The sequence below is a fragment of the Seriola aureovittata genome, chromosome 1 (genome assembly GCF_021018895.1).
Source record: "Seriola aureovittata isolate HTS-2021-v1 ecotype China chromosome 1, ASM2101889v1, whole genome shotgun sequence".
Taxonomy (NCBI): Eukaryota; Metazoa; Chordata; class Actinopteri; order Carangiformes; family Carangidae; genus Seriola; species Seriola aureovittata.
The window spans coordinates 5,619,600-5,636,923 of record NC_079364.1 but is presented as its reverse complement, the minus strand read 5'-3'; the positions used below and the strand labels follow the sequence as shown (position 1 = coordinate 5,636,923).

General features: G+C 42.4%; 1 protein-coding gene across 1 annotated transcript in view; it reads right to left on the bottom strand.

Annotated features, from left to right (window-relative positions):
* iqgap1 (IQ motif containing GTPase activating protein 1) overlaps positions 1 to 14,768 on the bottom strand; it is a 45,251-nt gene extending 30,483 nt beyond the window's left edge. Inside the window, exons 1-2 of the mRNA XM_056373100.1 lie at positions 14,503 to 14,768; positions 13,185 to 13,287 (exon numbers count right to left, since the gene is read on the bottom strand). Of these exons, the coding sequence (XP_056229075.1) occupies positions 13,185 to 13,287; positions 14,503 to 14,548 (149 nt within the window). The 5' untranslated portion in view covers positions 14,549 to 14,768. The remainder of the gene's footprint in view (positions 1 to 13,184; positions 13,288 to 14,502) is intronic.
* Between the last annotated feature and the right edge of the window lie 2,556 nt (positions 14,769 to 17,324).

Genomic DNA, 17,324 nt, shown 5'->3' with positions numbered 1-17,324 from the left:
TCACATGAAGTGCGTGAACTTGCCTCATCTTAGCAGGAATTACATGCCTGAACGTTTTCTTAGTCAGGCAGTTATCAATACACAGTTTGATTTTATCCTGGGTTGTGAAATTACCTCTCTGCCAGGAAAAAAAAAAAAAAAAAAGACACAAGCTGCTGTTTCACAAATGACAGAGATGGTGAAATTTTAAAACCCTGCAGAATAATGTTCCTCCATTTCCTGCTCTTATTTTGTGGCATTAAAATGGAGATCTCCTTTAGATGGTGCGTGTTAATACGTCGTTAAGGAAAACTCAAAACTTCCCCCTAACCAGCAAAAGGAACCAATTATGTTGTTTCCAGTGATGAAGCTGCAGCAAATGCTGTGTTAAAGTCACTGGAAGTAGATAATGATCAGTTACTTAAGTAGTTGATTCACTTATTTGCTGAATATCTTCTGGCTCTGAGTTGTCTGTCAGACAAAAGAAGTGATTTAAAGACGTCACCTCTGACCTCATTCGGAGATATTTCACTACCTCTCTGTTGGAGATCAGTTTTTCAAGTAGAGCCGTCAGGTGAAGAACCTCAAGCCTTAAAACTTTGAACCAAGGAAGGAAAAGCATGAACCACACCCGCCACTTGAGGCAGGGTTGATGTTGAACCAGGGAGAAGCCCCGGTGCGCTGGTATACGCACTCAATAATGTACATGTGAGCATAAACACAGAGACAGGCACAAAGGCAGGCGTTACAAGGCCAAACACGGCGCTAACTTTAGACAGCAGAGGGACTGAAGTGTGATGGAGAGCGGGAGAACCGGGACACAAAGCGTCAGCACTTTTCAACGGAGTCCTGTTCTGTATTGTCCAAGGTGTTACAAATGCAGCTGTGCGTCCATGTGTGTCTGTAAAATGAAAGAGGAGGAAGTGCTGTGTTTACAGAACAGCTGTGGAGGCGCATCGTGTGCGGTGAGAGTGTGGCAGCTCTTCGTGCCATCAGACCACAATGCTGCGGCGCCAAGTGCCTCCGACCTCTGCTGACTGAGACTCAAAACCATACACCGCTCAGTCACACTCTCACCGGCGCACATACTGCAGAGCATCGCACATGTATATACACACAGATCTGACCTTACTGTATCTATTATTCCTATTTTATTAATTCATTTATCGTACTTATTTCCGATGTAGGGGGGGGGGGGGGGCAGGAGCATCTGCACAAGGTCCACAAAGCTACTGAGCAGCTCAGTCGGACCTTTAAACCTGAATGAACTTCTTATGTGAATTACATTTAAAGCCTACACATATTTAATTGTGCATTACATGTTTTAATCAACCATTATTATATTATATCATATTCCAGTTATTATTTATTCTATTTATCGACTATCGCACTTTGCTTTGCTTGTCTGGTGTTTTTAAAGAGAAATGTTATTTAGTTTTCATGTTTTATCTCTTATCTCATCTGGGAGCAGCACAGTGTCGAGGTACCCTCCTCCCCTCTTCCATTGTGATGCAGGACTGGCGTCTAATTAAAGTCTAGGTGTGTTCAACCAGGAGGAGAGACTGTGAATTGATCGAAATCAACAATGCAGCGTTCTCTTACGATCTCAGTCCAAACCAGTATTTCGTGAGCACGGTGTTGTCTGACAGGGACAAAGCTGCGAGGCGGGAGTGGAAGAAAACAAGCAGGAGAAATGACAGGAGCGAACACAAAAGATGAGTGAGAGCCAAGTTGCCTATTACATGCTTTGCTGCAACACTGGAATCTGTGCACCAACTGACCTCTCAGCACTCACACTCACACAGGCTGACAGCAGCTGGGCCGACACTGTACCCGTCACGTCCCTATGGGAAATGCATGCTCAGTGCGACACGGCCCGGGGGGGTGGGGGGTGTCGTCGCTCCGAGCTCATGGTCTTCATACAAGCCATTTATCTGCCTCATTCAGTCTTTGCACGTGCAAACTTCTTCCATTCTAAAGTTTTTGATGATAGACTTTTAGTTAATGGCTAAAAATGAACTGATAACTGATTATCTGACTGCCAGAAAATTATTCAACAACAATTTGATTGAGTAATAGTTTAAGTTGGTGATTTCCAGCCTGAGACGACCTGTCTTCACTGGACAAACTTAAACATGTGATCGGCATTTCATGTATTTAAGCTGCTATGTAAATAAAGATTATTATATTATTACTTCTATAGACCTGTAAATATTATTCAAATAACACACGGATCAAAAATCACTTTTCTGTTGAACTGTGACATTGGAAGTAGATATTTTATAGGTTCATAAGTGAAAAAGATTAAGAACCACTGGTTCATCTATCAATTTAAAACGTCTAACATTCATCTGCTTCTTTTGTCAGTTTTATATGATATTGAACATCTTTGGATCCTGGACTGTCGAAAGAAAAAAAGGAAAAAAAATGAAGAAACAACTGCAGATAAACAAGACGGCATTTATAAAACAGGATAAAAATGGTTTAATTCTTATGAAAATTTGATATTTTCACTCTTGCTGTAGTTTCCAGGAGGTTTAGTTGAAGACATTACGCTCCCTCGTCAGTAAAAGCACAGCACTACTAATGGCTGTGACCTTTGACCCACTGTGGTGCTGGAGGCCTACTTGAGGACAATTAACCCGTCAGGTCACATCTGACCGGCAGCGTCACGGCCATTACTGTCCCCGCTGTTCAGCTGAGGTCACGAGTGCAAATACCAGCTGAGCGCCGGCACACAAAGCTGTAATAACAGAGACCCGGGCAGTTCTGAGAGAGGCAGAGAGGCAGGTAGGCCTGCTGATCCGGGGGGGGGGGGGGGGGGGTCAACCGATGAAACTGCTGTTTCAGCTCTCATGTATGAGTCAAAGGTTTTCCTGGAGTGTGACGGAGATCCAAACCGGAAGAGTAACTTGCAGCTTCAGGTTTCACAGGTGAGAGGCGGTGGAGGAGGGGTGGGACCAGGACGGCTCCTGCGGGGCTTTTATGGAGCACTGATCCCTCTCCCTTTCATTCCCGCTTTCATTCCCTCTCATTCTCAGCCGTTGACTGTCAGACTGTGTGAGTCATGCCTGTTCCTCTTGGAGGCCTCGGTGCCTCCCAGACAACAACCAGCAGGTAACATTTACACAGCAACCAGAGTGCACTTGGGTTTCAAAGGCAGATTCTCAGCAAAATAATGTAGATCTAACTCACAAGATTCTGCTTTTTCTACTGACTTCTAAGTGTTCGTGGTTGTGTTTTTAGATATATATATATATATATATATACACACTTCCCGCTGTAACTTCTCATATTCACCACCCTCTCTCAATGATTTTAATTGCTGCACAAGCTTGAATTTCCCTGTTTGGTTCAATAAAGTTCATCTCATTCCTCTAAGAGCCGGTCTGATCCTCTGTGGGTGGTGCTTTTTCTGTTGAGCCATGGTAATTACCACCTGCTGTAACGACCCAGTTTTCTCCTGCTCGTTTAAAAAGATAAAATTAGGGTTGCGAATAACAATAATTTTGGTTATCAATCAATCTGCTGATTATTTTTACAATTATTCCATCCATTGTTCTGTCTATAAAATGGCAGAAAATAATAGAAGAGGGAATCAGTTTCTCAGAGCTGAGTTTTAAGATGTTTTGTTCAACCAACAGTTATATTAGATGTTCACATCTGGAACCAGAACAGCAGCTGGAACCAGAGAATTTAATCAATTATTGACTAACTGTTTCATCTCTAAATCAAATCGACCAAAATAAATATCACAGGCTTCCAAATGTGGATGAAAGCAAACAGGAAGCTGTTTGCAGGGAGCCGACAGGTCATATCAGTCACCTCAGGACAGACTGTATCGCTGTGTTGAAGTGTTGAACACATCACTCTTGTGCCATTGTTCTCCTCATGGCAACACAATGTCGAGGACCTGGTATTACGTAACACTCATTGCAGCAGCAGCAGCAATACACAAGAGTGTGTGGAAACTGTTTAAAAAACAGGAAATTACAGGCAAAGAGCCAGAGCTGGAGGAGGAACTGGGCTGGTCCTGCAGTGGAGGGTGAGAGGGAGGAGACGAAGCCTCTGTGCAGTTTTAAACTGATGTGACTGTTTAACACCATAAAGAACTGATGTGAGCCAACCTTAGCTACTTCTGTTTCCCAATGAGAAAACTGATTTTAATGTCTTGTTTCCATTCTCTCCTCTTACCTCACAAAGCAGAGAGGGAGAAATCCTACAAACTCCTGTTGCTCAGCTAAAAACGGTGCATCAAAAGAAAAAAGACACTAATGTGACAGAAAGGTTTGTAACGTGACGGGTATCACTTCTACCGTACCTCATTTTATTCTTGTGGGTTTCAGCCGACAGACAGGAAGTGAGGGGAGGAAGAATAATCTGATGCAGCAGCAACCTGAAAACACTTGTGTGTGTGTGTATGTGTATGTGTGTGTATGATGGATTAAAGATAAAACAGAGATTATCTTTCTGTTTACTCTGGTGGATTATCTCGCTCCGACAGACTCAGGTCTTTTTACACCTACAGCTTCTTTTCAGGGAAGATTAAAAATATGAAGACACTGCACCACCCACCAGCAAAATAAAAAAAACCAAAACAAACAGTAGTGATGTAAGTAGAGAAATGGTAAAACTGTGCTTTTCATGTCACAGTGAAGCGTCACAGTGAAGAGAGAAAGCTGAACCCTGATATTCTAACGTCATGTTTTTCATTAAAGGGAAGGTAATCGTTTTCTCGCCTTTGGGGCGAATTTAAAGCTTGAAACTGGAGCTCTTCTTCATTTCAGCGGGTTTGGATGAAATGAAAAAGCATCATCTGAACAAGCCGATCAGATACGCACATCAACATGTCACAAAACTGATCCACCAGTGCAAATATCACATGATACAGCACAACCTGGAGTTTTATTTCTGTCACGTTTCATCACTCACCTTCATGATTAGAGCAAAGAAAGCAACAAAATACCACAATTTAGACTTTTTCTGAAAACTATGATTTATCTGAGCTCTTGTGAAAGATAAGAAAACAAGAGATTCACAAAAAAAAAAAATACTGATTTTGAAGTAATTTACTAATGGCAAAGATAAATTCTTGGAAGTTAATGACGTTATGGTTTCACTTTGCTAATTATACAACATCAGGTTGATCAAACGAGCTGCTCACCGACGTTGACTGATTCCTTGGGATTTTGAAATGTTTTACTACACTGAAAAATGTCTGTGGATAATCAACCAAAGAATCTTTAATTATAATTTTATTATGTGTCATTTTTGCATCGATGCTCCACTTGTTAAATATCACTTAGCACTCGGGGATGGAAGCCAGACTGTACGATGATTTTTGTTTCCAGACTCTGACTTCACTTGCGTCACAACTTTTCTAAAAAAAGAAGAAGAAAAAAAAAAAAAAAAAACATTTTGCCACACAGCTGCAATTTCAGCATGAAAATGGGCAGAAATGACTTCAGCTGAGAGGTTGGTCCAGGTTTATTACTATAATAACAGCATGTCAGTGGCACTGCAGCGTTTAGCTGTGACAGCACAGTAACGTTACTGAGGTTCGGAGAAGCGGTTTCTTCAGTCTCTAACATGCAAACACACAAGAACACACACGTTAAACTCGCACGCTGCTGCAGGTGAAGGTGAGAAAATATATCAAACCCCATGAACTGGATCATGAGATAAAAATCAACACAGCAGTAACACGTTACCTCACTCTCACCTGCTAATGATGTAACCTGATAACCACAGCACTTTGCTATTTGTGCCATTTGTTCCAGTGACAACACTGATCTCTTCTCAGGGTAAATTCCCATCATTCCTCAGTGTCACTCACTTTGAGACAAAAAAACAAGGTTCAAACCTCGTTAGAAAGTGAGGTTTTTTTTTTGTTGTAATTCAGATATTTGTCGGCTTTCACTTCAAAACAGGTGTGTATTTGGCAGAGGCGGCAGATCTCTGCTGTCTGACACACAAACACACGCAGTGTTTCTATGACCTAAGCAGAGCGGATTGTCTGTTACATCAGAGTAAGAAGAAGAAGAAGAAAAAAAAAAAAACAACGTATCATTGTGTCGAAGCTCAGAGTCAATAAAACACCAGCATGCTGTCAGTCAGCCGGAGGCAGTGAGGAGGAAACCCGGCCAATCACAGGTAAACTCCGCTGTCACCATGGCAACACTTACAGTGTTTACCTGGAATGAACTATTCTGATAACAGTGTGTTATTTTAACTGTATCTCAAATAAGGTCAGAGTCAGAGTCAGAGTCAGCAAACCCAAGTTAAGTCACAGAGTCTGACGATGTTTGTTACGTCAGACACGTAAAACCCCCAGACAGCAAGTGTTTCTGTGCACGAGTCTCCAACTCTTTGGGGTTTACCATCAAAAACTCCTGCTACTAAATAAATAACTATTTGCTGTGACATCAGATGGTTTATATAGACACACTGATGAGTCTTTGCTTTAAAGGTCCCATATAAAAAGGTCTCTGTCCATGTGTAGTGTGATTATAGATCAGCTCTAGCTTCTATATTAATACTGTGAAAGTGTCAAAGCCTCAGTCCACAGAGAAATGCCCACAGCCTGTATTCAGAAACTGAGCCTTAAAACCAGCTGAAACTTTGTGATGTCACAACAAAACAGTTACCGCTCTCAGCCAGAGAGACTCAGAGCCTCCTCTCCTCTGATTGGCTCACCGACCTGTTGTTGCTAGAGCTCCAGAGAGAGGAGATGTAAAACTACACTGAGGTGGTTTTTGGTTCTTAAAACTGCAAATATATCTTCTCATGGATCAACACTTCAAATAAAACACACAAGTGGAAAATATGGGACCTTCAAAACAACGTATAACTGTCACAGTCTCGTGAGTTAAGTTGCTAATTAACAACTACATCTCTGGTGTTACGATCTATTTCCTCAACACATAAAAAAAAAAAACATGTTTGCTTTTCATTCGAAGCCTTGATCTATTTTCATGAACAGATAATTCTTTAAAAAAGTGGCACACAGGTGCCCATTAAGACACAACACTTACAACATGACAGACTGGCTGGGTCTGAGGTTGGAAGACAGCTGATGCTGTAACAGGAGGGTTTCAGGTATTGAGACAGAGTGAAAGGTCACTGGTCCAACAGACACCACGTGAAAAATACCCTTTGTGGGAAGTAATGGAAAGTTCATCATCAGGGGACAAATGAAAGGTAATGACTATGTTTAGTAACAAAATGTCTCGTTTTCAATAAGCTTAGACTCAGTAAATGCCTCAGGGCAATTACGTGGGCTCCACACGACACATGGGGAGTGGTTGTCATGGGAAATAAGCTGCAGGAGCAGTAAGTTTATTTGTTTTATATTTTCCAAGAGCAGACGTCACAAAGTTCTTCACAATTTCAAAAGCTTAAGCAACATTTCAACATTTTTGCGGGGAATCAACTTATTTGGCTTCTCACTGGGAGTTAAAATGAGAAACTTGACGCCTCTCTCGTGTCTTTATGGCAAATATGAAGCTCGGCGTAAAGACTGGAAACAGAAGGGAACAGTGAGTCTGGCTCTATTTGATAAATCTGCTCAAAACCAAAAAAATAGTCACAACCTGATCTTTCCAAATCAGAAAATATAAACTAATTCATCTCTGAACAGCATTGGTGCTGAATCCACACAGCGTTCCCCGAGGGAGGTCAAGTACTTTCAGGGCCATTCATTTTCAAAAGTGCCTCCTTTTGCTCGAATCCACAAACTTTCATGAAATTTGAAGGTTAGAGGGAACCCTGTCATTTGAATCATTTACACAAAAACACTCATTAGACGGCGTTCCTGCTGTAAACAGGCCTGAATGTGACCCAGCCTGTCACCACAGTGAGGGGGGGGGGGGGGAGGATCGTCAGCGATGTGGCATATGAAGTGGATTTGAGGCGTTGAGGTTACAGGAAAGGGAGTGAGGTCGATAACGTAGCTCTGAGACACACTCCGCTCATCATCCATCACATGTACAGTAGACGCAGCCGGCTGACACGCTGCGGTCAGTCCTGCTGGTTCACCATCGAGCTCTCCCTCTAAAGCAGAGATTACAGTACCTCACATTGTTTAACAGTGTCTAAACAACAGCTCACAGTTACTGCTGCTGGAGGAGGAGGAGGAGGAGGAGGAGAGGAGGAGGAGGAGGAAGAGGAGGAGGAGGAGACATACACAAGTTCCAAAGAATTTGTTTCAAAAGTTCAATCTCTCAACACTGAAGTCCAACAGGTGTAAAGCAGGATCCGAATCTGTCCAGTGTTATTCTTAATATTAATAATAATAAAATATACAATCAACTAATAATGTAGAAAGTGGTGAAACATTACAAAGTAATCAGGATTCAGTTTAACCACGGCTGCAGCACGATGCCAAAAAAGGAGCGAAGAGAAGGAAGGAGGAGCGATGGGAAGCAGCAGCAGGTTTTCTACAGCTTTGTGTGGCTGTGGCTAAAACTCATGTTTTCCAAGTTAGCCATAAAATATCAGCATCTTCTTATCGCCCATTATTGCAGGAGTAATCCTGTCGTCTATGGAGACGTGGCAAAGGACAAATATGGAGGTGAGGGAGGCAGCCATGCAGCCAGAGGAAGAGCACCTTTGTCAGCAGTCAGGATGCCAGTCAGTCAGAGGGCTGAGAAAAGAGCTGGGCTGGTTAACATGCGAGGAGAAATTACTGAAACGAACTTCACAAGGAGAAGCAGGCGGACCAAAGGTATGAAAAGAGACTGATTAAGAATAGTTACATAAATAAATAAATGATTCTGCATGATCAATAAAAGGCTTCAAATAGACCCTGTGATCAGTGATTGTCCCCAAACACCCTGATTGGAGTAGACCCCATTTTGACCTCGTTAGCACTTGAAACTGAAAGTGAAATGTCTGTTACAAACCTCCATGGCACAGACGGTTCAATAGTAAAGTTGATAAAGCTAAATTATTCTGGCAAAACTGTTTTCAATCTGACTTCTCATTCAATTCTGGAAAAAATTACAAAAGTAGAATTGAATGAGGAAAAAAATAGCAAAGGAAAAATGCAGAGCGGTGTTTCTGTATGTGACAGTTTACAGATATTTGATAACATGCAGCAGTTCAACATCAACCTCACCTCCCATAATTACAATTACTCTCTCCTCCCTTTCCACCTTCACTCTGCTGCTGAATCAAAACCTTTTTCAGCTACACCTAAAACTAACTGTGTCACCCTCTGAAAACATCTGCCGAGTGAGTGATTCACAACCTGCTTTACTTCACCGCACACGGTGACAGGAAGCGAGGACGAGACAAATGTGGACGACGTGTGACTGATGCACAGACGCAGTCCTGACATTCTGACTTCCTGACAATGTCACTGCCACCTGAAACAGTTCGCTGTACACTGATGCGATGAGGGAGGGACCGCGCAGTTAGCACCGTGCATGCATCAATAAACAGATGTATCGTGCAGAAAACATGTCCAACTGCATTCCCAGGGAGACGGAAGGAGGGAACCAGGGAGTGAAAACAGAGAGAAAGCTTCAGATACGGAGGAGGGAGGAAGTTTGTTTGTTTTACGTCACTGTGAAATGAAGATCTTTGTGTTTTGGATTGTTGGTCGGACAAAAAAAGCAATTTAAAGATGGTGGGGTTTTTTTTTTTATATGTTCAATGCGTATTCAATGATTGGAAAAAAATACTCAATCAATTAATGGATAAATAAAGTAACTCCCCACAAAAAATTGAGCTGAGCGCCCATCATCAGCACTGAAGAGCCAGCAGAGACGGACGGGTCACTGAGAATTCAAATACAGCCTCAGAACATGGAAATGAGAGCGATAACATGGTTTGCATCTCCGCGGTGAAAGAGCTCGAGCCGAACGGCAATCAGACTCCAAAGTACCAAAGTCCGAAATGACCCGAGACACCCGCCAGCTGCAGCGTCAGAGCCGCATTCCTGCAGCCATCCCCACAAGGCGCACAGGTACGCTCTCACACCTTGCTGCGCAGCTGTCACAGACATTCCCATCATACCTTTCTGCATCATCAGCACCCCCCTCCCTCCCTCCCTCCCTCCCTCCCGTGCTCCCCTGCAGGCTCAGGTGTAACCCACATGGAGCTCAGTCTACCTGAAAAACTCGACAGCCAATCAGGAGGCATACTTCACTGTTCGAGCGTTAATACTTAATATTTTTTTATTCATAACAGATCGTTGAGCGCCCTGAAGAAATAAATCCTGGCTCAGTTACAAGCGTTAGCAGCATTAATTCTTAGAAGCCACAAACACGGTTTAACTTTTAACTTTGAAGGTTTAATTAAGAGGATAATCGAACAGCAGCGTAATCAGATGTGAGAGGCAGTGGCTCTTCTTCTCAGCAGCCATTAGCCCGAAGATAAAGAGCTGCCAACTTCGCTCTTTCACATTCGACATGTGAAAGATTAACGCTGATAAAAGAGTGAAGCTGATGTGGGAGAGGACAGCCCTGCTATCAACCACGGAAAACCACTTCACAGCAGGAAAAAGGATCTTCTTTTTTTTTTTTATATAATTAATGATGACTTTTAGGAGAATGATGTAATTATCAATGGCTAACATCCTATGGTTCATCTTTAAATCTGAACTTTTGCTAATGATGAGTGGTTTTATGCTCAGTGTAATGTGTAGTGGTTCACCAGTCGTACAGATGTGAGCTTCTGAACCACTGTGGAAAGTAGCAGATGTTTGAAATCACTGATAATTAATGACACAACCCTTCATCAAGACCTCGGCTGAACTGAAACAAATAACAATGCGACTTTGTAAATCAACCTTGAGTCAGGAAACGAGTGAGTCCTGAGCTGCAGAGCGTACAAAGGTCAAGAACCGCAGTGAGATCGTTCTGTCAATTATTATTTACAAGGTCAAGAATTAACTTTCACTCTTAATTCAATGAGAGTGAACATGAACGAGAAGTCATTAAAAGCAGTGAACATCACATTTCATGATAACTGGGCAAGCTGAGGAAGACCATGTGATAGGAACAAAAGCTCCAGAACAGAAGCTTGCGGTGAGATTGTTTTTTTTGTCAACTACTGTTTCAAAGGTTAAGACAGAAGGTTCAGTCTCAAAAGTCAAATACTTTGTGATCAATGTGTTCTTATTTTCCCTTCACTTAATCCAGAGCTGAGCAGAGAGATGAAACTCCTTCCCTCAACACCTCCGCCCCTGACAGGAAGAGATCCCGTCACAGCACCGCCCGACACTGATGATGTGGTGGGTTCAGAAAGGAAAAGCCAAGTCATGAACATGAAGAACCCAGAGGAAGAATAATAAAAAAAAACACTCCTTACTCTGTGTTTGAGTATCTACATTATTCCTGTAAATATCACCAACAGCAGCACAGAATTGGACCAGAATGCAATGCAGTCACCAGACATGTAGAGTAAGTGGTGCACACACGGTGGGAAGAAGAAGTTCGGGGACAGAGGTGGAGGTGTCAGGGGGAGGAACACACAAAACACAATTCACTCTAGGAATTTCCTGAACATCACAGATGGACGACGATAACGGAGCAGGTGAGGGATGAGGGGCAGGTGCTCAAACACACACACACACAAGACACACACGCGCACACACCGCAGCCATACAACCACTCAGCTTCTTTATCAGAGCATAAAACCTCACAGCAGCACGGACTCCAGCACTCACACCGGAACCTGTTGCTATGACAACTGTGGGTTTCTGTGGCAACCGTGGGAGATACTAAAATCAACAAGGACTGAGTCACTTCCTGTCTAGCACAATCCTTCCTCTTTTGAACTAGCGAGCCCGCGGCAGGGACGACTCCTGAGGCGCCAAAAGCAAACATACAAGGCTGTTAATAAGCTCCACACACACAAAATATATATATGTGTGTGTGTGTGTGTGTGTGTGAATACCAAGAAACAGACCTCATCTACTGCCTCATAAATTTCACGTAACAAAACAAGTTGTTGTTCTGTGCTAAATATGAGGTTCAGATATAAAATCGTCTCGTGAACTTCTTTATTTGCTTGTTAATTGAGCAGCACTTTGAACTCATCAGTCATCCGTTTACATTGTTACGTCACAAATGTCTTCATACATCATGTCCACATGTTGATATCATCATAACATAAATTTATAATCCCATTTCATCCAGCAGACCTCTGGGATCTTGACACATCTCGTCTGAAGGTTTTCAACAGTTAGAGTTTCAGGTCCAACATTTCACTGAACGTTTTTCTACAAAACCCTCGATTTCAATTCTAAAAGTCCTCACATGTTAAATGTGGTCTAAGCAGCCGTACAAGAACTGATTGAATGATTCTAAAAAATGATAATATGAAACTCAGGAAACTGATTAAAGAATCATCTATCATCTATATGGTGGGGTGGAGTCAGTCCCAGCTGACGCTGGGCGAGGGCGAATCATGTTTTGTGAAGAATGATGCGGCCAGATTTTACAGTAAGACTAAAAAGTGAGTTGGTGGCCTGTTGTGACTAAATGACTGTTACATTTACAGGAAACAAAGATCTGTATAATGACGCTGACTAAAGAACTGCATTAACGTGGATCGGCCCTGTCATCGTCTGAAATGGGCAAAATCTTGATTGAAATCAGGATTATCACATCAAAGAGAAAGTAAACGACCAGACATTCAGTTCCTGCGCCTCATACTTTAGCTTCAAAAGGTGAGAAGTGACGTTAAGTATGGAGCCCTTCCCAAATATCAACAGGAACTAAAACCTGAAAATCACCAAGACTGAAGAAGAACTGAACGTCAGCTTGAGTTCAGGTCATTCTTCGATGAATCACCGGCAGAAAATCAATCTGCAACAGTTTTTATAACTGTAATATGTCAAATTAAATTATTTTTCATGCAAAAATGACAAAAAAACTTCAACGTTCATGCTTCTTAATTGCAAAGATTTCCTTCTTTTCGTTGTTTTATGTGAGAGTAAAACTGATAATCTCTGGGTTTCCGATGCTGTTCGGACTGAAGACGCAGTTTAAACACGTTAATGTTAATGATGATAACCTGATGACAGCTCTGTATGACCGTCTAGACTACACACTATGGAGGATGATCCACTGAATAAACCAGTGTCAGTGTGGGAGACAGTCTGTGACGAATCAGAGCTGAGTTGAATCATCACAGACTCTGCGACGATGCGCTTCAGCTGGTTTCGCAGGTGAAACCGTCCTCCAGCCTCTTACCTCTTTGCCTCCTCCAGGTGACACAGGTACTCGTAGGCCATGTTCTGCTGCCGCCGCTCGTCCATCTCCTCCGCCGTGAGCCGCTCCACGGCATCCAGGACAGCTGCAGACCAAAAAACACACACAAAAGGGTCAATCAGAGAGATATATCATGAGGAAAAGAAATCATCATATTTCACAAATAGCTGTGTGTAAATTATTATTATGCAACTGTTTCCATCAGATGTCTGGCCTCTCCAACGTTCCACATACTGAGGTGTTTCACAAAAGGAAACCGGCCTCATTCATTAGTCATCTGTGCAGCCAGTTAACACACGAGCTCGGCCTGGCTCAGGGAAGTGAGGCTGTATGATGTGGTGTGTGACTGTATGATGCCTTTGTCTGTAAATGGCACAGTTATTCATACACTGCAAACAAAAAAACAATGCAGGGGAGGTTTGTGGGGGGGGGGGGGGATTCTCATGAGATTACACAGATTGGAGCCGTGATCCCGCCGGCAGAACATTCCCCAAATAAAGTGTTGGGGGTTTTTTTTTTCCCAAAAAAAATTATGGAGAGAGGGGGGGGGGATGGGGACAGGATGAGGGCGCGCAATACAAAGAGGCCCCTATTTAGCCTCCTGTCACATCTCAGGTGGGAGGTTTTAGCCTCACAGGGAAACAGCAACAGCAGCCAAGTCCTGGTTTTAACAAAAACTGCTTCACCACTGACATATATTTAAAAAGTGAACTACTGGGATCTGTATCTGTCTGCTGAGCAAACTACTCCTCCTTCTCCATTTCTGATGGAATGGACGAAGTGTGAAGTTTTATTTTGAAATTCTGATGAAAAATGTTTTTTTTTTGTTTTTTTTGGTAAATCCATGGGCGGTGGTTGTTCAGTAGCTAATTTCATCTCTGTGTATAACTCTGACACAGAACTTTATCTCCTGTGTCCTGCTTCAACATGTGGCAGAATTAAGAGTTCACAGTGACCTGGGCTGTAAACACTAACGTGTACAGAGAGTGGAAAAAGTTGTGTAAACTCTAAAAGCAGGCCTCCCTCTCCCTCTCTCTCTCTCTCTCTCCTCTCTGCGATGCATTAGTAAAGAAACGCGGAAGTCACAATCAGGCTGTAACCATGCTGTCAGAAATAAAAGCGATCTGCCTGAGCGCGCTTTTTTACAAATAAATCGGCGCTTTGTGAAGTTTTTGGAGGCGTTTGCATGAGCAGAGTCTGGAGCTCTGACCCGGGGCTGCTGCCTCTCCCTGAGTATCTGTGAGGGGGGGAGCCGCCCGCCTGGCATCTCAAGGTGAGCAGAGAAAAAGTCTGAACTTACAGCCATATCTCGGCCGGAGCCCGTCCGTGTCGTCTGAAGTTGACATCCTCGCGTCTCTCTGCGCTCCGCGGTTCGCTTCAGTAAAAACTTGACGCGCAGTCTGGACGCTTCGGTCCCCAAACTCTCCGGAGCTTAAAAGAAAAAAAAAAAAACTCTCAAAACCGACAGAAAACCGAGCGGGACCTCTCGGCCCTCCTGTTCCTCCTCTGCACAGTTTGAGTTGAGACTTTTTCTTCTTCTTCAAACCTCACTGATGTCACTGGGTGTGTTCTTCCTAATCCTGAAGTATGCATTTCAGGAAACGGAGCTCGGCAGCCTCCAGGCGGACAACCTCCGGCGCAGCGCCCCCTGCTGTCCGCTGCGAGGAGGGGACCCTGGAGGCTTTCAAACAGGGGCCCTTCAGTGAGAGAGATAACAAATAATATAAAGACTAAGACTAAGGCTCAGTGCAAGGAAAATATTCTGCAAGAACAATTATAACATTTGTGAAGTTTAAATTATTTGTGTGAGAAAATCAACGGTAAAATGTTTTCTATTAATTTAGTTTTACGGTCAAACCTGACGAACAAACAACCAAAAGATTTATGTGGGTTTGGAAAATGATCATCTCGTATTCATACATGTTCTTATTTTGAATTTTAATAATTAGTTTGCAGTGATTAGTTTTTCTTTTGTGTAGTAATGTTGTTAACATTCATGCTGACATTTTAAACCCTGAACAATCAAGTTAAGTTAGTTAAAATAATCTTAACTCAAGGCGCACACACTTGTTTTTTCTGGAGTTTTCAACCATTTCCCACAGTCTTCATTAGCTTATTTTGTTTTGTTAGGTTTCACATGTACCAACTGAACTAACTCCAGGACGATATGTTCTGTAGATGCGGATTTCCGTGGATGTTTTTGACTAATTCTGCTTTGACACCCAAACCTCTGAGAGGTGCTGCATGAGCAGCGGTGAGGACAGATCTGGTTCATAAACAGACAACTAAAACCTCCTCAGCCGCAGAGTGGGCAGCCAGCTAATCATTTCCCTCTCTTTCACTTTCTAACTGAAAGGTCGACTGACAACTCACTTTTTCCACTGCAAAATTTAAAGGGCGATTTAATGTTAGTAATAATGTTAATGACACTTTCCCATCCTAATACAGCCAGCAGCGCCCCCAGTTAGACGCCTTCTGCCTGGTAAACACACAGGTCTTTTCATTTCCACATGCAATTCAACATACACATCCAATATGTAACACAGGCCTTCTGTTTGATGGATTTATTTAACCAGGTGAATCCCACTGAAGTTACAAACTGCTTTTTCAGGATGGCAGCGGTACAAGTTTCACACAATATAAATAAATCAGCTGACGGTGTACGGAGGCTCAAATACGCTACAATGGAACAAAACAACCGCCAATATGAAGAAAGCTAAAGTGACAAGAGACAGTTAGTAGAGAAATCATGAACAATCGAGTTTACAACATCCTTGTATTTACACCTTTAAATCAATTTCCCTTTGCAAACTGTTCTCACATCGCCTCGTGATCCTGTGGGACATACTGTAAACTTACAGACAAGATGAGAGGGAAGTTTGACCTGAAGAGCTTTATGAATAAAAATAAACCAGTGACTCAAAACATGCAGAGTGCAAGGATGAGTCAAGTGTTAATGCGATGAACAGAGTCCACAACTGGTAAGAAGGTGGTTCGCTTCCAAATAAAAGTAGGACTTTGTCTTAAATAAAATTCTTAATTCTTAAAAAAGAAAGACAAACACCAAGATATTTATAACAGCTGACAACATCTATTATTGTCACATTATGAGCTGTGGCTCAGGGGTTTTTCCATTTCTTTTATTGCATTAGAAAATAAGCTGCGTCTCTGTTAGAATGTGTCTCGGAGCCAAAGTCATGATGACAATGTGGTTATTTTCTCAGACCATAAAAAGCTCTTTCAGCCGGTAAAACATTACACAACTCTTCCCAGAGGCTGAGGAGTAAAATAAGAGGACCGACTCTTCTCCAGCTCATCACACAGGACTTTGATTATGAAAAATGATAAGTCAGGTGTTTTTGTTGTCCTGGCAGAGTGGGCACAGGTGTAACTGATAACATTAACGATGGCCTCACTTACCACAGCCCCAAAAACTGGACCACCTGAATGGGATGCAGCCGTTATTGATGATATTAATTACACCTGTGAAGAAGTTCTGTTCTGGTCGTGACTGAGGCCAAATAAATAAATAAATATATATATATATATATATATATATATATATATATATATATATATATAAATAAATAAATGGAAGTACAATGTATCATAGAAACACTCAAATGTTCCTCTTCTCCATTTAAACACACAGGGACATCCATCTCCTCCCCCCCCCCCCCCCCCCCACTCACACACACACACACACACACACACACACACTCCTCTGGCTATAATGTAAATCAATATGTTGAAGGTGTGAAAGTGATGGTTATCGTCTCTCTCAGCACAGGGACACATCTGTGTCCTGAGGGACCAGCAGGGTTATTAACAGTATTAATAGTTAGCAGGTCGTCACAGCTCCACTTGGACTGTGACTTAGCAGAATTTAGAGAGTTCTAGTTTTTGCTGCTTAGACATAATTAGCCACCTTCATCTATAGATACCTGTAGATACACCCACCCTTTTCTTTGTCATTGTTCTAAATAGAGAAATCCCCATAATAATGCCTTAAATCCCCAAAATAAATGATAGACTTTATAATAGAGGTTGATGTGATTGGTGGTTGGTGGAGAATCAAGGCTGCTCCAGCACAGCGAGATTAACTCTTTGGGTGGGGCCAGT